This window comes from Panulirus ornatus, chromosome 5, assembly GCF_036320965.1.
Source record: "Panulirus ornatus isolate Po-2019 chromosome 5, ASM3632096v1, whole genome shotgun sequence".
Taxonomy (NCBI): domain Eukaryota; kingdom Metazoa; phylum Arthropoda; class Malacostraca; order Decapoda; family Palinuridae; genus Panulirus; species Panulirus ornatus.
The window spans coordinates 19277237-19299480 of record NC_092228.1 but is presented as its reverse complement, the minus strand read 5'-3'; the positions used below and the strand labels follow the sequence as shown (position 1 = coordinate 19299480).

The 22244-nt window shown below is 39.1% G+C and overlaps 1 protein-coding gene across 3 annotated transcripts in view; it reads right to left on the bottom strand.

Moving 5' to 3' along the window:
- Positions 1–21181, bottom strand: part of LOC139748624 (uncharacterized) — a 68426-nt gene extending 47245 nt beyond the window's left edge. For 2 of the 3 annotated variants that reach the window (XM_071661819.1, XM_071661821.1), the window contains exons 1-5: positions 21051–21181; positions 19076–20806; positions 9027–9235; positions 8615–8777; positions 1160–1197 (exon numbers count right to left, since the gene is read on the bottom strand). In XM_071661819.1, coding sequence (XP_071517920.1) covers positions 1160–1197; positions 8615–8777; positions 9027–9235; positions 19076–19749 — 1084 coding nt within the window. In that variant the 5' untranslated portion in view covers positions 19750–20806; positions 21051–21181. Of the gene's footprint in view, positions 1–1159; positions 1198–8614; positions 8778–9026; positions 9236–19075; positions 20848–21050 lie in introns of all 3 variants that reach the window. The other variant, XM_071661820.1, reaches the window with a different exon arrangement.
- Positions 21182–22244: the final 1063 nt, after the last annotated feature.

Genomic DNA, 22244 nt, shown 5'->3' with positions numbered 1-22244 from the left:
GTTGTTGATTAACAAATTCTAATATTATATCCTTCATCATTACAATGCAACACTCATAATTAATTTACCCAGATAATAATAAAATTTTTAGTAAAGGGTAATGCTGTTGACAAATCATGGGGCTCAGATATTTCCCAAGAAACTGGGCAACACTTTTTTGAACATCAAATTACACAGCTGTAAAACAAGATGAACTAATATGACATTATTCTCCTCACATTTAAATAAATCAGTCATACCCAACATATACCATACATCCTCAAAATAACTCTTTTCCTCATAACTGAACCTAGAAAAGTAGACTTGACAAATATAAATAAACAAAATCATTCTCTACAGTTGCATTCCAAAATACACTCTTTAGTCCACAAGATCATTTTGTTTTTTTATGTATTTTTTCAGGAATTCTGATAGTCAAAATAGTCAGATGTGTATGAACCTATTATGAAAGTATTTAGTTTTTGTTGGATAAGCCTTCCTGTTCACCAGTGTAAGGCAATGTGCATTCAACGAGGAAGGGATTGCTTCTAGTGTAATAACTAATGCAGGAAATATGCCATAGTAGAAAAACACTATTAGTAAAGATGGACTGGAAATGAGGTAGCTCTTACAACAAGTTATCAATAAGGAAAATAAATTCATTATGTCAAATTAGTTAAAAATGCTTTTGTTCATTAACCAAACTCATCCAGTTTTGAATACCCAAGGTACAAAAAGTGAGAGAAGCAAGTGATCTAATTAGTAAAGCTTGCATGTAAAATCATGATTAATGCTGTAGGTGCTAATGTGTTTTTGATGTCTATCAGTATGTCTGTTTGTCTGGCTCACACTTTTATTTCCATGTCACTTTCTTTTTTCAACCCATATTGTGTTTTATGCACTAACTTATCATCTTGTTACTGTCAACCAAGTCTAGTCTTTGTATACCCATATACCCAATGAGCAATTTTTTTCTAGGTTGGAGATCAAAGCAGTGGCACAGTGTTTTATGAGTACATTTCTATACTGAAAATAAGTCACAGTTGGAGGTCAAAGAATTCAACATCGTGAAACAGATATTATAAGCCTGATATTCCCATGTTCATTCCATTGTTTTTGGATTCATAGAGTTGATCTTTCAAAATCCTGATACACTACTTTAATGGAATCCATAACTTACGTCGCGGCCTCTGCATAACAGGTTTGACATTGCTCAGCCTGTGAGAAAAAAAAAAGATCATTTGTTTGTGACAATATTACATCTTTTTTCATGAATATCATACATCTTATTTCCAGCTATACATCTAGCTAAAGTTTGCAGAACCTCCTCTAAGCAGGGGAACAAAATTTCTCTAAATCCCAGTATGTACATGATCATTTCATATAAAATTTCACTTTCTCATTCCATTTCCATTAATTCTTCAACACTTCAACACTTTTTGATCTTCATTTTGACTGTGTCAAATCTCTTTATAGTTTTCGCAATCTTCACTTTCTATCATTCCAACTTAACAACCAACATCTTAAAAAAATCCATTGTTGATCCCCAAACTACAAAAAGCATTATCTCCAAAGTGTTCAGTCATACATGAACATATTTGATGATGCTGATTCTTTCCTTCCATTACATTTCATCACACTTGTTATCTTACATCATTTCTCATCAACAGTTACCTTTCTTAGCCATAATTCCAGTGAAAATTCTCCCTTATGGTCAGCCTTTATATTTATACCATACACTTTTTAATTCACTGCTGTATCTCATCTTTCTCTTGACATCCTTTTCTGTTTCTCAAACTTTTCACTATAAATACTGCATACCTTACCTGCTGAAGCAACTTCTCTCTGCTCCTCACAAATTCTTACTCCTGCTAGTGCCACAAGAAAGAAGCTTGTGTGATAGCTAAACCATCAAGCAGAATTCTACAATTAATTCTTTAAATGATGGTATTTGGTCTTCAACACTTGAATGAGGAAAAGTGGAAGTACTAGATATACTGCCATTCCTTAATGGATGATGACTCACATAAAAGAGAGAGAGATCTTTCTACCTCAATGATACTTTGGATCTGCACAAATTTTTCCAGTTTCAACTATCAACTTTTTCCACAAGTTGAAATGTCAAATAGCGACAGGTAATATTCTTATCATTCACACAAGAATTAAAGTTGCTACAGCGAGTGCATATTTAGGGGGAAAGTAGGAGCAGGGATGCAGAGTAAGAGACAGAAAATTAAATCAAAAATGAAATGCACGAATGGAAAATTACAGTCTGTAAATATAGCATGAAGCCTGAAAATATCTGGAATAGTACAGAGACTAAATTAAATATGAATGAAGTCCTGAAGATGAATAACCAATCAACATTTCCTACATCAGTGTTTAGACAGGTGACAAAATCTAAATGAAATGGATACAGTACCAATAATTAACTATATTTATTTAATTTGCTTAGTCGCTGTCTCCCGCGTTTGCGAGGTAGCGCAAGGAAACAGACGAAAGAAATGGCCCAACCCACCCCCATACACAATGTATACACACACACACGTACACACATGCAAATATACATACCTATACATCTAAATGTAAACATATATATACACACACAGACACATACATATATACCCATGCACACGATTCACACTGTCTGCCCCCATTCACTCCCATCGCCACCTCGCCACACATGGAATACCATCCCCCTCCTCCCTCATGTGTGCAAGGTAGCACTAGGGAAAGACAACAAAGGCCCCATTCGTTCACACTCAGTCTCTAGCTGCCACGCAATAATGCCCGAAACCACAGCTCCCTTTCCACATCCAGGCCCCACACAACTTTCCATGGTTTACCCCAGACGCTTCACATGCCCTGATTCAATCCACTGACAGCACGTCAACCCCGGTATACCACATCGATCCAATTCATTCTATTCCTTGCCCTCCTTTCACCCTCCTGCATGTTCAGGCCCCGATCACACAAAATCTTTTTCACTCCATCTTCCCACCTCCAATTTGGTCTCCCACTTCTCCTCGTTCCCTCCACCTCCGACACATATATCCTCTTGGTCAATCTTTCCTCACTCATTCTCTCCATGTGCCCAAACCATTTCAAAACACCCTCTTCTGCTCTCTCAACCACGCTCTTTTTATTTCCACACATCTCTCTTACCCTTACATTACTTACTCGATCAAACCACCTCATACCACACACTGTCCTCAAACATCTCATTTCCAGCACATCCACCCTCCTGCGCACAACTCTATCCATAGCCCACGCCTCGCAACCATACAACATTGTTGGAACCACTATTCCTTCAAACATACCCATATTTGCTTTCCGAGATAATGTTCTCGACTTCCACACATTCTTCAAGGCTCCCAGGATTTTCGCCCCCTCCCCCACCCTATGATTCACTTCCGCTTACATGGTTCCATCCGCTGCCAGATCCACTCCCAGATATCTAAAACACTTTACTTCCTCCAGTTTTTCTCCATTCAAACTTACCTCCTAATTGACTTGACCCTCAACCCTACTGTACCTAATAACCTTGCTCTTATTCACATTTACTCTTAACTTTCTTCTTTCACACACTTTACCAAACTCAGTCACCAGCTTCTGCAGTGTCTCACATGAATCAGCCACCAGCGCTGTATCATCAGCGAACAACAACTGACTCACTTCCCAAGCTCTCTCATCCACAACAGACTTCATACTTGCCCCTCTTTCCAAAACTCTTGCATTCACCTCCCTAACAACCCCATCCATAAACAAATTAAACAACCATGGAGACATCACACACCCCTGCCACAAACCTACATTCACTGAGAACCAATCACTTTCCTCTCTTCCTACACTGATATATATTTGTCTCCCCATTTCCTCTACACCTCTCCTTTGCCTATTACCACATCCCAATACTGAATGATAAAAATGAAAATAAAAATATTTAATGACAAATACAATAAAATACTTTGACACCATTTCATGCATTCGGAAAAAAGATTGCAAATATCAAGAAAAATCTACATGAAATCAGTTTGGAAAACTGAAGCCCCCCTTTAGCCTATAAATGTGACCACTACAAAAAAATGGTACATTGTTGTATGGGTTAGAACAGCCAGGAATCAAATGTTCACAAATAAGATGTTAATCAATCGTACTCTTCATATGCGAATATCATAAAAGAAACCAAGTAGCAGTGGGACAAAAGCTGTGTATAAGATAGACTGTATAAAAGATGATGAAGAGCACGTCTAATGGGATGTTACAAATCAGTCAGATGGCTACTAATGTACTAAATTCATAGAATTGACAGTCAGGTGCCACATACTTCAAAGAAGGATGGAAAAAAAGGAAAGAAATAACAAAGAAATCCCATCATCAAAAGACAATCATGAAAAAGAGACAAGGTATGAGAGAAGTACAAGTGGAATAAGGAAAAAACAGCATGAAAGGAAAAGGCTGACGAAAATAACAATCGTATGAATGAGGGAAGAAGGAGAAGTGGGAGACCAAATTGGAGGTGGAAGGATGGAGTGAAAAAGATTTTGAGCGATCGGGGCCTGAATATAGAGGAGGGTGAAAGGCGTGCAAGGAATAGAGTGAATTGGAATGATGTGGTATACCGGGGTCGATGTGCTGTCAATGGATTGAATCAGGGCATGTGAAGTGTCTGGTGTAAACCATGGAAAGGTCTGTGGGGCCTGGATGTGGAAAGGGAGCTGTGGTTTTGGCGCATTACACATGACATCTAGAGACTGAGTGTGAACGAATGTGGCCTTTTCTGTCTTTTCCTGGCGCTGCCTCATGGGGGATGCTATTTCGTGTGTGGCATAGTGGAGAAGGGAATGGATGTAGGCAGCAAGTATGGATATGTACATGTGTATATATTCCTATGAGTCCACAGGGAAAATGAAACTCTTGTAGGAATATCTTGATCACATGCAAAATTGTGATCCTTTCCAATGGGTATATATCTCTATGTATGTATATGTATGTATATGTTGAAATGTATATGTATGTACATGTGTATGGGCGTTTATGTATGTGTATGGGTTGAGCTATTCCTCATCTGTTGCCTTACACCACCTCACTAATACGGGAGACAGCGGTTAAGTAAAATAGAAAGAATGAATGAGATGTCATCACTACATTAGAGGTAAATGTAAGCTGAATGATTAATGTGTAAATAACAACTAAATTAAGTGAAAAAAAAGAATTACTTTTGATGTTCCCATGCAGAGAATTGTAAGAAAAATAACTGAGTTTATTGATCACAGAGAAAGTAGATGTTTTTGAAAATTTAGAAAATGCAAATGGAGTGGCAGCTAGAAATTTCAGCATCCAGTTGGGTATTAATCCTTCTGGATGGCATTAGATGAAACAGAGAAGAGAAATATTATCAACCTAGAAAGACCACAGAGAACAAGAATAGAACAGAGTAAGTTATAAAGAAATGATGAAAAGTGATGTCATGATGGGTGATGTCAAGTTCTGGATAAAATGAACGAGATACTGAAAGCAGCGAGACATGGAACAAGGGAAAAGAATGGATACACAAAGATAATCCACTTACAAACATGAAAAAATACAAAGAAGGATGTTGAAAGGACAAAATGGGTTCAATAATGAAAAGGATGCTGATGAAGCTAATAGGAAAATTACTAAACCAGAAGACATGAGTCAAAACTGTTCAAGTAACAATGAATCCCATACACAATGAAACTACAAAAGGAACTGCACAAGAACAAAAGAAATAATCCATGGGAAACATTATAGATGAACGTGTAGGGTTTAAATGTGGAGAATTCCAGAATTATTATCAAATGTTTTAGTGAGCATACAAGAGACAACATACTACTTGTCAGTTTAACTGAAACTTTGTTGGATGGGAGCATGAACAGCCATGCTGATTTAGAAGGATATGAGACATGGGGTTGACTGAGACAAAATTATAAGCACAGCAATTTATGCTAACAGTACGGTAGAGGTGAATCAAATATTGAGAGTATCTCAAAAGAAATGTGAAAAACTAGCAATAAACATTCCTGCCTTAAACATAACTAACATTGTAACTTACTGACCATCAAAACAAATATCGCAGATTTGTCTGGTATTAACAAAATTTGAAGAAATACAAAAGAATAAAGATAAAACAGAATATATATCAATATGGTCAGCTGACTTCAATACTAATCTCATAAAATGGGAAAAAGATGGTAGCGAATTTGGATGCAACTTTAAAATCAAAGATTACAAGGTATTAGGGTACAAGAGTGAGCAACTAAACAATCCAATGGTGAAATGTGAAACATATGACTTCTATCTATCTATGATGCCAGTTCCATCCTGGAACTCCCTTAAGGTGGTGGCCATGGCAACAGAGTCACCATAACTAATCAACTTCAGTGCAGCTTCTTAGTCTTTAGTGCCACACCCTTAACAGGCCACTGGCAGAGGGCAACTCTTGCAATGTCTGCAGAGGCTCCTACTGACTACTACTACTACCTAATGTTCAAACCTACTACGACCTAATGTCTCTACTTAATGCTCCAGCCTAAATGTTCCTACCTACAACTTACTACTCTTATCATTTTGCCAAAAGGCAGAGCTAGTGCACGGTGCTCACCACAGGAAAATCTAGTAATGAAAAATTACTTATGTGAGTTTAGTGTTGTTGTTTTATGTGTGATAAGAAGAGATTGCATGTTTATGGACAGAATGCCAGTAGTCCATGTGTGGGTGAGGTAGAAAGAAAAGACAGCTACCTAGTTTCAAGGAGTGCAACTTGACAACCACTAAAGTCTTGGCTCACCAAGCAGCTGTCACTAATCCTTCCAATACCCAGGAGGGTACTACTGGTAATATACCTCCTTGGTCATTGGCTGCATACAAACTACTACCTACCACATATGACTTCACTCAGGTTATACATAAACTAAAAAGAGATAGTAACTCTAATGATTTGATATTTACAATTGATATAGTACTAATTGTTGATTATTATAGGACACCTATGACATATGATAGAGTTGATAGAGATGCTCTGTGGAAGGTATTAAGAATATATGGTGTGGGAGGCGAGTTGTTAGAAGCAGTGAAAAGTTTTTATCGAGGATGTAAAGCATGTGTACGTGTAGGAAGAGAGGAAAGTGATTGGTTCTCAGTGAATGTAGGTTTGCGGCAGGGGTGTGTGATGTCTCCATGGTTGTTTAATTTGTTTATGGATGGGGTTGTTAGGGAGGTGAATGCAAGAGTTTTGGAAAGAGGGGCAAGTATGAAGTCTGTTGGGGATGAGAGAGCTTGGGAAGTGAGTCAGTTGTTGTTCGCTGATGATACAGCGCTGGTGGCTGATTCATGTGAGAAACTGCAGAAGCTGGTGACTGAGTTTGGTAAAGTGTGTGAAAGAAGAAAGTTAAGAGTAAATGTGAATAAGAGCAAGGTTATTAGGTACAGTAGGGTTGAGGGTCAAGTCAATTGGGAGGTGAGTTTAAATGGAGAAAAACTAGAGGAAGTGAAGTGTTTTAGATATCTGGGAGTGGATCTGGCAGCAGATGGAACCATGGAAGCGGAAGTGGATCATAGGGTGGGGGAGGGGGCGAAAATTCAGGGAGCCTTGAAGAATGTGTTTAAGTCGAGAACATTATCTCAGAAAGCAAAAATGGGTATGTTTGAAGGAATAGTGGTTCCAACAATGTTGTATGGTTGCGAGGCGTGGGCTATGGATAGAGTGGTGCGCAGGAGGATGGATGTGCTGGAAATGAGATGTTTGAGGACAATGTGTGGTGTGAGGTGGTTTGATCGAGTAAGTAACGTAAGGGTAAGAGAGATGTGTGGAAATAAAAAGAGCGTGGTTGAGAGAGCAGAAGAGGGAGTTTTGAAATGGTTTGGGCACATGGAGAGAGTGAGTGAGGAAAGATTGACCAAGAGGATATATGTGTCGGAGGTGGAGGGAACGAGGAGAAGAGGGAGGCCAAATTGGAGGTGGAAAGATGGAGTGAAGAAGATTTTGTGTGATCGGGGCCTGAACATGCAAGGAATAGAGTGAATTGGAGCGATGTGGTATACCGGGGTTGACGTTCTGTCAGTGGATTGAATCAGGGCATGTGAAGCGTCTGGGGTAAACCATGGAAAGCTGTGTAGGTATGTATATTTGCGTGTGTGGACGTATGTATATACATGTGTATGGGGGTGGGTTGGGCCATTTCTTTCGTCTGTTTCCTTGCGCTACCTCGCAAACGCGGGAGACAGCGGAAAAAAAAAAAAAAAAAAACCTATGACTTTTATTTTGTGGGAAGGGGTGGTACCGGTCGAGGTATTTGCCAAGGTGGTAGCACAGGTGATGTCAAAACTGGTGGCAAAGGTAATGGCAATGGCAAAGATTGAGGAAGTGACAAAGGTAGAAAGAGGGATGGGGAGGCAGAGGTGGTGGCAAGACTAGAGAGAGTGGTGGTGACAAATGATGAAATTACACGCAAATCATTATTGGGATTTCCCTATTATTTCCTTTGTTCAGTTTCAGTTTTCTTTTATGAAGAAGGTCAATAAAATGGCTTTCCTATGAGAAGATAGCATTAGAAGCCTTATATTTATAAACTAAACTTATCTTTATAAGTGCTGGTACACCATAAAAAACTACCTTGCAGATTTTCTGATGGTATTTCCTTTTTTACTCCTGAGACTCATAGGGGTTTTATGGAAGAAAATGTTATCATCAGTACTTCTTACTCGAGAAGACTTCACTGTACGTGGTGTAGGTCTATTCGTGCAATCCAGACCAAAGCTATTATGCTTTGTGTAACCTGCAATATGTGGATATAATAAGTTACAACAGTTGACAGCATAGTTTTTAAACATAATGAAAATCTTGGCATGATTATGAATATCCACATTACACTTATTAGTAAACTTGGTACTTTGAATTATCATTCTGAATTGTATTCAAATATTTCCAGATGCATTATATAATTAAATAAAAAACAAATGATTATGCTTAAATGATTTTCAGATGTATATTACCTTACTACAGTATATAATTTTTATAATCTTACCGGAATTCAAAACCCTGCTTGTTGAATACTGTGTATTACGAGGTGTGTCAGCTACTATCTGGGAGATAAGACATGCTGAGCGTGTCATGGGTGGAGATAAGAAGGTAGCACCACCACTACGGTTACTGCTGGCACTGCTGCTGCTACTGACACTGCTCTCACCAGATGTATGGCGACGTCGCCTCCTTGTTGCACTTGGTTCAAATGGCCTGCGGGAGAGGAAGAGATGGAACAATTCTAATAAGATACCCCCAAAGTCCATATCTCAGTTGAAATTCTCTATAAACAGATTGTAATATTTACCATATACAGCCTGTATTAGTTTTAGCAGGTTTATCAATTTCTTATAAATGGAGAGGTAGGTGATAACTCTGTGTTGGTTCATATAACTGTTTATCTATCTATCAATGTCTGTGATGCCTATTCCCTCCAGGAACTCCCATCAAGGAGGTAGGTTCAGTTCTGAGATGGAAGCCAGAACCTTTAGGCTGTATAGGACAACTGAGGTGAAACATGCTGATGAATTTGGTGTAAAGGATGAAAAGCATGAGTTTCATCGTGTTATCTTGTAATAAAATAAAGTATTGTACATTGAAAGAAGTATTAGAAATCTGAACCTTACATATACATTATATTTATTATTTATCATACTTTGTCGCTGTCTCCCGTGTTAGTAGGAAGAGAGGAAAGTGATTGGTTCTTGGTGAATGTTGGTTTGGGGCAAGGGTGAGTGATGTCTCCATGGTTGTTTAATTTGTTTATGGATGGGGTTGTTAGGGAGGTGAATGCAAGAGGTTTGGAAAGAGGGGCAAGTATGCAGTCTGTTGTGGATGAGAGAGCTTAGGAAGTGAGTCAGTTGTTCGCTGATGATACAACAATGGTGGCTAATTCGGGTGAGAAACTGCAGAAATTGGTGACTGAGTTTGGTAAAGTGTGTGAAAGAAGAAAGCTGAGAGTAAATGTAAATAAGAGCAAGGTTATTAGGTATAGTAGGGTTAAGGGACTAGTCAATTGGGAGGTAAGTTTGAATGGAGAAAAACTGGAGGAAGTGAAGCATTTTAGATATCTGGGAGTGGATTTGGCAGCAGATGGAACCATGGAAGCGGAAGTGAATCATAGGGTGGGGGAGGGGTCGAAAGTTCTGGGAGCTTTGAAAAATGTGTGGAAGTCGAGAAAGTTATCTTGGAAAGCAAAAATGAGTATATTTGAAGGAATAGTGGTTCCAACAATGTTCTATGGTTGTGTGGTGTGGGATATAGAGTTGTGCAGAGGAGGGTGGATGTGCTGGAAATGAGATGTTTGAGGACAATATGTGGTGTGAGGTGGTTTGATCAAGTAAGTAATGAAAGGGTAAGAGAGATGTGTGGTAATAAAAAGTGTGGTTGAGAGAGCAGAAGAGGGTGTTTTGAAATGGTTTGGTCACATGAAGAGAATAAGTGAGGAAAGATTGACAAAGAGGATATATGTGTCAGAGGTGGAGGGAATGAGAAGTGGAAGAGCAAATTGGAGGTGGAAGGATGGAGTGAGAAAGATTCTGAGCCATCAGGGCTTGAACTTACAGTAGGGTGAAAGGCATGCAAGGAATAGAGTGAATTGAAACGATGTGGTATACCAGGTTGTCATTGGATTGAACCAGGGCATGTGAAGCATCTGGGGTAAACCATGGAAGGTTTTGTGGGGCCTGGTTGTGGAAAGGGAGCTGTGGTTTTGGTGCTTTACACATGACAGCTAGAGAGTGAGTGTGAACGAATGTGGCCTTTGTTGTCTTTTCCTAACGCTTCCTCACGCGCATGCAGGGGGACGGGGGTGCCATTTCATGTGTGGCAGGGGGAATCGATGAAGGCAGCATGTATAAATATGTACGTGTGTATATGTCTGTATATGAATATATATGTATTTTTTTCTTTTTTTTTGCTTTGTCGCTGTCTCCCGCGTTTGCGAGGTAGCGCAAGGAAACAGACGAAAGAAATGGCCCAACTCACCCCCATACACATATATATACATACGTCCACACACGCAAATATACATACCTACACAGCTTTCCATGATTTACCCCAAACGCTTCACATGCCCTGATTCAATCCACTGACAGCACGTCAACTCCGGTATACCACATCGATCCACTTCACTCTATTCCTTGCCCTCCTTTCACCCTCCTGCATGTTCAGGCCCCGATCATATCTATACACATGTACACATGTATACGTTGACACCTATAGGTATGTATATGTGCGTGTGTGGGTGTTTATGTATATACATGTGGGTGGGTTGGGCCAGTGTTTCGTCTGTTTCCTTGCACTACCTCGCTAACGTGGGAGACAGCGACAAAGTATAATAATAAAAAAATAAAATAATATACATATATGCACTGAACCAGGGCATGTGAAATGTCTAGGGTAAACCATGGAAAGGTCTATGGTGCGTGGATGTGGATAGGGCGCTGTGGTTTCGGTGCATTATACGACAGCTAGAGACTGAGCGTGAACGAATATGGCCTTTTCTTTGTTTTCCTAGCACTACCTTACTGAAGGAGGGGGTAGCGATGCTGTTTCCTGTGGGATGGGGCAGTACCAGGGATGGATGAAGGTAAGCAAGTATGAATATGTACATGTGTATATATGTCTGTGTATGTGCATGTATTTGTTGATATGTGTATGTGCATTTATGTATATATGTATGTGTATATGAGGGGATGGACCATTCTTTGTCTGTTTATTGGCACTACCTCGCTGATGCAGGAAACAGTGATCAACCATAATATTAATATTAATAAATACATATTAGTGGTGCATAAGTCATAGTGACCGCCTCTGTCCTGGACAAAGTGCAATATTCATTATTTTTCTTGTCTTTCTTTTCACATTTTAAGTCAATATATACAATGGGAGGGTACTGATTGAGAGGGTGAAGGCATGTACAGAGCATCAGATTGGGGAAGAGCAGTGTGGTTTCAGAAGTGGTAGAGGATGTGTGGATCAGGTGTTTGCTTTGAAGAATGTATGTGAGAAATACTTAGAAAAGCAAATGGATTTGTATGTAGCATTTATGGATCTGGAGAAGGCATATGATAGAGTTGATAGAGATGCTCTGTGGAAGGTATTAAGAATATATGGTGTGGGAGGAAAGTTGTTAGAAGCAGTGAAAAGTTTTTATCGAGGATGTAAGGCATGTGTACGTGTAGAAAGAGAGGAAAGTGATTGGTTCTCAGTGAATGTAGGTTTGCGGCACGGGTGTGTGATGTCTCCATGGTTGTTTAATTTGTTTATGGATGGGGTTGTTAGGGAGGTAAATGCAAGAGTTTTGGAAAGAGGGGCAAGTATGAAGTCTGTTGGGGATGAGAGAGCTTGGGAAGTGAGTCAGTTGTTGTTCGCTGATGATACAGCGCTGGTGGCTGATTCATGTGAGAAACTGCAGAAGCTGGTGACTGAGTTTGGAAAAGTGTGTGGAAGAAGAAAGTTAAGAGTAAATGTGAATAAGAGCAAGGTTATTAGGTACAGTAGGGTTGAGGGTCAAGTCAATTGGGAGGTGAGTTTGAATGGAGAAAAACTGGAGGAAGTGAAGTGTTTTAGATATCTGGGAGTGGATCTGGCTGCGGATGGAACCATGGAAGCGGAGGTGGATCATAGGGTGGGGGAGGGGGCGAAAATCCTGGGGGCCTTGAAGAATGTGTGGAAGTCGAGAACATTATCTCGGAAAGCAAAAATGGGTATGTTTGAAGGAATAGTGGTTCCAACAATGTTGTATGGTTGCGAGACGTGGGCTATGGATAGAGTTGTGCGCAGGAGGATGGATGTGCTGGAAATGAGATGTTTGAGGACAATGTGTGGTGTGAGGTGGTTGGATCGAGTGAGTAACGTAAGGGGAAGAGAGATGTGTGGAAATAAAAAGAGCGTGGTTGAGAGAGCAGAAGAGGGTGTTTTGAAGTGGTTTGGGCACATGGAGAGGATGAGTGAGGAAAGATTGACCAACAGGATATATGTGTCGGAGGTGGAGGGAACAAGGAGAAGAGGGAGACCAAATTGGAGGTGGAAAGATGGAGTGAAAAAGATTTTGTGTGATCGGGGCCTGAACATGCAGGAGGGTGAAAGGAGGGCAAGGAATAGAGTGAATTGGAGCGATGTGGTATACCGGGGTTGACGTGCTGTCAGTGGATTGAATCAGGGCATGTGAAGCGTCTGGGGTAAACCATGGAAAGCTGTGTAGGTATGTATATTTGCGTGTGTGGACGTATGTATATACATGTGTATGGGGGGGGTTGGGCCATTTCTTTCGTCTGTTTCCTTGCGCTACCTCGCAAATGCGGGAGACAGCGACAAAGTATAATAATAATAATATAATACAAAACCCATCTATTTATATTAACTTCATTTTTTTTATATTTGGATCTAGTTTAAACAATGGTGAACATTTTTTTTATATTTGGATCTAGTTTAAACAATGGTGAAACTATATGTCAAAGTTCCTGTCAATATTTTTGTCAAGACTGTTTCCAAATTTCCCTGATTACTATTTTTAGCAATAACTGGAGGGATTTCTACAACAACAAGGCCCCATCTCTTGATCTTTCATTATTATATTGTAAACTTTGGGAGAAGATGGCTAAGAGAATCTATATGTTGAAAATGGAAAAATAAAGGGGGAGGGGGGACAAACTAAGGAGGAGGTGGGAAGATAGAGTGAAACAAGCCTCGAGTGACTGGTGCCTGAACAAGCAAGAAAGGTGTTAGGCATGCATGGGATAGAGTAAACTGGAGCAAAGTGGTACATGTTGTCAACAGGTTGACCCAAGGCATATGAAGTGCTTAGGTAAAATCTAAGGAAGGTTTAGATGCATCAAACATGACAGCAAAAGTGGATGTGAGTGAATTAGGTTGTTCTTTCTCTGTTCCTGGCACTACCTCATTATTGTGGAAAATGGTGAACAAGCATAAACAAATCAATAAGAGTTACATTTACAGTTCCCTTGTCTAGCTTGGTGTATGCCTTTGTAATTATACAAGGATTGTACAGTATTTCTTCACATCTATTGTTACTTTATGCTTACCCACTTTACACTATTTACACTTCTTTTGTTACTTGATTCTTTCCCACTTTTACGTCCATTTTTTTATCATTGTCTGATTTTGAAGAACTACATAATAATACCTTTCATGGGGTCGATGTGCTATCAATGGATTAAACCAGGGCATATGAAGCATCTGGGGTAAACCATGGAAAGTTTTGTGGGGCCTGGATATGGAAAGGGAGCTGTGGTTTTGGTGCATTACACATGACAGCTAGAGACTGAGTGTGAATGAATGTGGCCTTTCTTGTCTTTTCCTAGTGCTACCTCTCATGCGTGCAGGGGAAGGGGGTATGCCATTTTCATGTGCGGCAGGAGGACAACGGGAATGGATAAAGGCAGCAAGTATGGATATGTACATTTGTATATATGTATATGTGTGTGTATGTATATGTATGTATATGTTGAAATGTATAGGTAAGTATATGTGCGTAAGTGGGCGTTTATGTATATAGATGTGCATGTGGGTGGGTTGGGCCATTGTTTTGTCTGTTTCCTTGCGCTACCTCGCTAACATGGGAGACAGCGACAAAGTATAATAAATATATAAAATACTTTTATCAGTTTACTGTGTATACTTGAAGTTGACCCATAAATGAGTTCCATACTAATGTTCATTTTGATATAATATTCTAGATACAATGTCAATACTTGAATATCTTGTACATACATCTTCGTTGCTGCAGTTTGCTTTCTACGAGATAGAAGACAAAATTAGGCTTCCTTTCATTGTGTCCCATCCTCATCACCCTATATTTAGCCAAGTTGCATTTCATCAACCATATATCTGACCTCGGCAAGGGTCTTTCAGTGTGCATGTGGGAAGGTTGGGCCATTCTTTCGTCTGTTTCCTTATGCTACCTTGCTAATGCGGGAGACGGCGACTAAGTATGATAAATGATATATATACATATTGAAGAATGTGTGGAAGGCGAGAACATTATCTCGGAGGGCAAAAATGGGTATGTTTGAAGGAATAGTGGTGCCAACAATGTCATATGATTATGAGGCATGGGCTATTGGTGGGGTTGTGTGGAGGAGGGTGGATGTGTTGGAAATGAGATGTTTGAGGACAATATGTGGTGTGAGATGGTTTGATCGAGTAAGTAGTGAAGGGTAAGAGAGATGTGTAGCAATAAAAAGAGTGTGGTTGAGAGAGCAGAAGAGGGTGTATTGAAATGGTTTGGTCACATGGAGAGAATGAGTGAGGAAAGATTGACAAAGAGGACATGTATGTCAGAGGTGGAGGGAACGCAGAGTGGGAGACCAAATTGGAGGTGGAAGGATGGAGTGAAAAAGATTTTGAGCAATGGGGGCCTGAACATGCAGGAGGGTGAAAGGCGTACAAGGAACAGAGTGAATTGGAACAATGTGGTATACCAGGGCGACGTGCTGTCAATGGATTGAACCAGGGCATGTGAAGCATCTAGGATAAACCATGGAAAGTTTTGTGGGGCCTGGATGTGGAAAGGGAGCTGTGGTTTCAGTGCATTATACATGACAGCTAGAGACTGAGTGTGAATGACTGTAGCCTTTGTTGTCTTTTCCTAGCACTACGTCGCGTGCGTGCGGGAGAAGGGGTTGTCATTTCATGAGTTGCGGGGTGGCGACGGGAATGAATACGGGCAGCAAGTATGAAATATGTACATGTGTGTATATGTATATATATATCTGTGTATGTATAGATATGTATACATTGAAATGTATAGGTATGTGTGCATGTGTGGACATGTATGTATATACATGAGTATGTGGGTGGGTTGGGCCATTCTTTTGTCTGTTTCCTTGCGCTACCTCACTAACACAAGAGACAGTGACAGAGTATAATAAATATATAAAATACTTTTATCAGTTTACTGTATATACTTGAAGTTGACCCATAAGTGAGTTACATACTAATGTTCATTTCGAGATAACATTCTAGATACAATGTCAATACTTGAACATCTTGTACATACATCTTCATCACTACAGTTTGCCTTCCACGAGATAGAGAACAAAATTAGGCTTCCTTTCACTGTGTTCCATCCTCGTCACCCTATATTTAGCCAAGTTGCATTTCATCAACCATATAGCTGACCTCAGCAAGGGTCTTTCAATGTATCTTTGTAGAATTTTACAATCCTTTAGATTATTAAACTTCCGTGATTTCTGCATCGTATACATATATAGTCAGATATGATTCTGGTCCTTCCCACAATTCATTACCATGCACTAAAATAACATTTGCTGTGGATTTGAGCAGTGCTAAACCCTACTGCTTACTCTTACCTAATTAGAAAAGGCACCTCTGACATGCAATATATGTCCCTTTCTCAAGTTTTATCATCCTTGAGTGGTGACGAGTGATAACAGTTTTTGACAGTCCAAGAATACACAATCCATCCCCACCCCACGTCTTCGCAAGTGCTCTTTCAATCTCTCTCTAAACCAACATTATGTCCAGCTAAGGAATGTTGCCTTTGCAAGTACTCATACATTTGTTTTCTGATTATCTTCTCCAGTGTTTACAGACTGCTAATCATGGATTCAGTCATTTAATTTCATGTATTTTCCCTATCTTCAATGTAGGAAAAATATTTGCTCCCTTCCAATCTCTTCTGAGTAGGACTTCTTCAATAAATGTCTTGAACAACTAAAGAAGTACATGTGTGTTTTAACATAAAAAGTACATGCCTTACATGGATCAAGATGCTTTAAGATCATGATCATGTCCTTTTGACCCTAAAATGTTATCAGTATTACAGAATGATCCACAGAATACCAAGCACAAAGGATATCACTTAATTACAACAAAAATGCCCATTTTGTTATTTACAAAATTAAGGCTCAATCATATATCAAAAAGTATGGTGCTAGAAGTATGAATTTAATGATACAGTTTGTCCATACTGAAGTTTATTGAGGTGATTTTGTGAATAACAGAAATATATGGTGGAAACTGCATTAACTGTGAATTATCTTATTAAATGGCTCTCATTAAATGTCACCAAAACATGCAAGGGAATTGTTGAATTAAGAATCCAATCACAAAGCCTGATTTATATGAAATAATGAACTTCCACATTCTTTTCGAAAGAGCTACCAAAGCATTCTTCTATACGGATGAATATTGAATGTATTTGTGACCTAAGATTCTCTACTCCCTGCCTTTCTGACAAAATTTGGATTCAATGTAACCATAGATTTTCAATTCATGGTATGCATACTAAAGAGTCCCTTGTAAGATTATCAGTTGTGAAATCGACATAGTTTGAAAAAAAATCTCCCAACCAAAGCACTCTTCCATACTGATGAATATTGGATGCATTTGTGACCTAAGATTCTCTACTCTCTGCCTTTCCGAAAAATTTGGATTCAGTGTATATTATATACTTTCACCATAGATTTTCAATTCATGGTATGCATACTCAAGAGTCCCTTGTAAGATTATCAGTTATGAAATCAATATAGTTTGAAACAAAATCACCCAACACAAAGCCCCTATTGATTAGTGTTCTTTCTCTTTATCAACAACTAATGACCACATGTAACAAAATGCTACATACATCTCTGACTTTATGCCAGAAAGCATGAAACTTCATATGATTAAGCCAATAGTTGTAATACCTCACAAAGCAGTCACTAATATTTAACCAAATCTGTCCCTCAAATAAACCATGGGCCTTCCTACCCCAGACAGTTATGACCCATCTTCAAACACTATGGGTTTGCTTCTCCTGTCCAAATCTTTTATGCTACAGTATTACTAATGAAGGTACTACAACAGGAAGGAAATTCTTCTTGCAGTAAATAAGTTAAGCTACAAGGTGAGGATAGCAACCAATGATTGCCCAAGCAGCAGTTCACAAGAAAAGAGATGATAGCTAAGCTTATCAATCAGTAAAAAAAAAAAAAAAATATATATATATATATATATATATATATATATATATATATATATATATATATATATGAAAAAGTATGAACAGATGAACTAGATGATACAACAAAAACTAAGAGAGACAAAGCAGAAAAGGTGAAAAAGGAAAGTTTTGTAAAAACATAGGGAATGGCATAGGCACGGTGGAGGAGCAGAAACAATGAAAAGTTTTACAAACGTTATGATGGTTTGGGCTCCATTAGTGTAATAATTCCATCTGTATGCACAAACAGGCCAGAAACCCCCCAAACAGCATTATACATGAACAGAGTGCTGGTTTAGCATTCACAGAGATGATGCCATTGCCTCCCTTTTCTGCAATAAAATACTGTTCTCTTTAACTGCACTCACTACCCACATAAAGAGGGTTGGTGGGTAAGATATTACTTCATGCATACATGCACATGCCTAGTCAGGGGTCTCAAGTGAACCCTTTCCCAGAAATAAAAATTTGAGAAAATGGTGGTATACACAGAATTCTTGCTGGGAATGCCTCTACCAGTACTATCAACTGAAGGACCTGTACTATCCTGTTAGATCAAAGGTAATATTCAGCTTCAAAAATTGCTCAAATCATCTATAGTAAAGTGTTTACTTGGAGCACTTAAATGTGCATTGACAAATGCATATTTACATGCTTTGACTCATACAGTATTTGGATATCACAGCTTCAGTAAAGTATTATAGATATATTTAAAATGATAAATTTTCCTAAAATTTAGGAAATAATAATACTTTGCTTTTAAACCTGGGAAGCAATAGAATGATACATATTCAAGTTTGGCTGGCAAAAATGTTCTCTAAAAAGTGTATTATCCACAATTATATTAAAAAACTATAAAGAAATGATCATGTGAGAAGGCAAGGTAATTGCAGCACTGCTTGTGCAGTGTATAAAAAGTGCTTGTGTGCCTGCAAACTTCAAAGAATTATAGTTAAAATATCACGTCATGATATACATAAGTAAACGAATGAAAAATATCAAGAGTTCTTACTGACTCAATATATATAGGAAATATGTTACCCAGTGTATTCTCATAATATACTGTTTCATGTGCAACTTACCAGCTTATCTCCAGTCTATTCAGCTCTCTTTGTCTCTTGGTCTTCTTTTGGGCAACAGTCTCATGAACTGGTCGTATACGGTAAGCCAGGTAAACCAGGTATTCATCTTCAGTACTCTCACTCTTACATCCTGGTCCAATAGTTGCCCATCGCTGAAAATCTGGATTGTACGACTGAAACATAAAGTATGCCTGAATGTGGCTGAGAAGCGCTTCAGTAAGTAATCGTACAGAGTACCTGCTGCCTGAGCCATTCCTTGGGATGGAGGACCTGGTTAGCCGAGCTACGGCTACCATGCCAGAGTAATTCTTCTGCTTCAGTCCACACCACCGTTCTTCCATGACCTTGAGATTCCTGCCATCTGGTGTACTGGAGGCAGCAATGATGGGACACCGACTTGGTTCTGCACCAGAAGTCTTAACCTTTATGAATCTTGAAGTGGGTGATTTGGGTTCGGAAATGCCAACTTTGGCAGCGGCGACGGAAAACTCAGCAATGTGATGACCCAGACTACGAAGCTGAGTGATGATGGAATTACACTTGGTTGTCAAACGGATGACAGCTTCATCAAAGTCGGCGGCATGGTCCACATCAACCATTAGGGCAGAGTCGTAGCTGAAGCCACGTTTGCCCGGGTCTAAACACAGGGATTCAAATACTCGTCGTTCACTCATCTTTCATGTGATACACACTACTGTTACACTACATACATCCAAATATGCTATGTATCCCCTAATTTTATACTATACTCTGCATGACGTGTAACCAAACTTGTAAATCTAACTCGGCTATACTAACCACCGACTACTAAATCTATCAGTAAATATAGCTACTCTCCACTGTACACACCAACCAAAGCCCAGGCAACACAAAGTTTACAAAACTTATCCTCTAAACACAATCAGTTATTCCCACGCTACCACAAGATCCCCACACACACCTACCCGGACGGCAAGACCTACATCCACTTTATACGATCAGTCCTTCATTTAACCCTCCCAATACGATCATACTTTAATCACCAACCATCTGTAAAGACAACACACAACCACAATAACCACCTTACACGGCCTAACATTCAATTTGTAACACCAAAAGAAAAATAAAAACTATAAAGATAAAATTACGAACCAGTTCTATAGGGTTAGCAGAGCTATTTTTGTTCGTATTTCGAAGCTATTAAGTTTATTATTAATCTACAATAAAAAGAAATACACTTGGCTTCCTACCGTTCTTTTGAATGTTATATTCCACATTTAGCTGCAGGAAGAGTAATCTTATTCAATTCATCTAATGTTTAAAGGGCCATTTAAAGGGTCATTTAAAGTTTTAGGTCGTAAAAATCAGCACATGCTTGTTTGAATTTTTTCCGGTAAGTGAATTTTACTTAAACGCGTCTTTCCCTACGAATAAACTACTTAAATCAGTTTAAATCATCCGCGACAACAAACAAAAGGCTACAAACACACAAACACTTTACGGTATATGCCAATTTTCACAGCTTTCATGTGGCAACAGCCCAACTGTCACCGCGCACCTTCCCCCCCTGTACCTGGTTGCCCTTACAACCTTACACACACACAAACACTCACACACTTGTGCCTCCTACCTACCACTCCTCCCAACACTCATTCAGTCTTTCAACGGCAGGCATAGGATGAAGGAGGGGGGAGGATGTGTTATTTTTCCAAGATTGTCTGTTGCGTAATCCACCACACACACACACACGAACTGTGAAGACATAACAATGCATGAGCGTCTGACCTCCACATCTGTAAATGTAACAGGATAAATATACATCATATAACATCTCCCAGTCAAACGAATGCAAGCACCAACTGCTGCTACTTTAAAAAGACCAGTAGGGTACAGAGCCAAGGCCTTGAGAATGATTATATAAATAGACAATCAGTCTTTCAAGTTTGAATATCATACAATAGGACATAGACATAGGTGTAATGCACTTAATAATTACCTGCAATATAAATTACACTCCTTTTTAATGCACTTTTATATGAGTAAACACGGAGTAACGAGACAAGTGCGTAGCACACACTAGTCTCCTCCCAAGCCACTCTACACTGACGCGCAGTTGGCAACTAGTTCCATGTGCGCACAGCAGGGAGGGTGAGGGTGGGGGTGATGGTGGGGTTTTGGGGGGAGAGGTTGGGGATTGGTCCTATACCTCTACCGGGAGGGTGGAGGGGAGGACCCAATGGGGGGTTACATAACTGGTTGGACCAGCTTTCTTGATTTCTTTCCCAGTATGAAGGAGAGCATGCGCCAAGATTGGTTGATTATTTTCACACCACCTCACCATTTAACTAAAATTATCCCAGTTGCGGATGAGTTTTTCTGAAACATCTTAGTCATATAACAAGAGCTGTTAAAACAATATCTATATTCCTATGATAGGTGCTCCCACCTTCCGTAATATTTTTAAATCTAACCCAAACGTGGTTATATTTGGTGTGGTATGGCATCCTCGTTTTCATTACGGACTGTGTAGTTGTTCATCCTAGGTTAAGAATAATGGCCCCTTACGTCCAATGCGACGTTGCCGCTGTTTAAAAACCAAACACATATTGTAAAGATATTCATATATCTGTAAACAAAATCTGCCGAGTAAGATCTTTGCAAAAGTATTAAGATTATCATAAATAGGATATGGGTTATTAATCAAAACTGGTTCAACAGAATTTGTGTCATGTGTTGCTCTATGCAAAGGAAAATGGTTTAGCAACAAAGACAGATGTTGTCAAGTATCAGGGTCCAAGGTAAAGTGTAATACTTTTTTGGTAACGTATATCGACATACTTTGGCAGTAGAGCATGATAGAGCAAACTATTTAGGTAACATCTTGAATGCTTTTTTTTTTTTCTATGGAGAGTTGAGTTGCTAAAGTATTTGATTTTTTTTATATTCGTTTTGTTTAGCTTTGACCTGATTAATTTTGGTAGAAAATTGATAATGGAAACTTTCGTTGTCTTCACACTTGGAATCTGTCCCCAATGCGATTAGATATTTAAAAAAAAAAGTGTGCGAATCCTCATGTAATTGTATACCCTTGAGAAATTTATCTTGAAATAACATTTGTGCGCAAGGGGAGATAATTTTATTAATGTACTGACCCCTCTTAAACTTCTTTCTTACACCAAAGTTTATAATG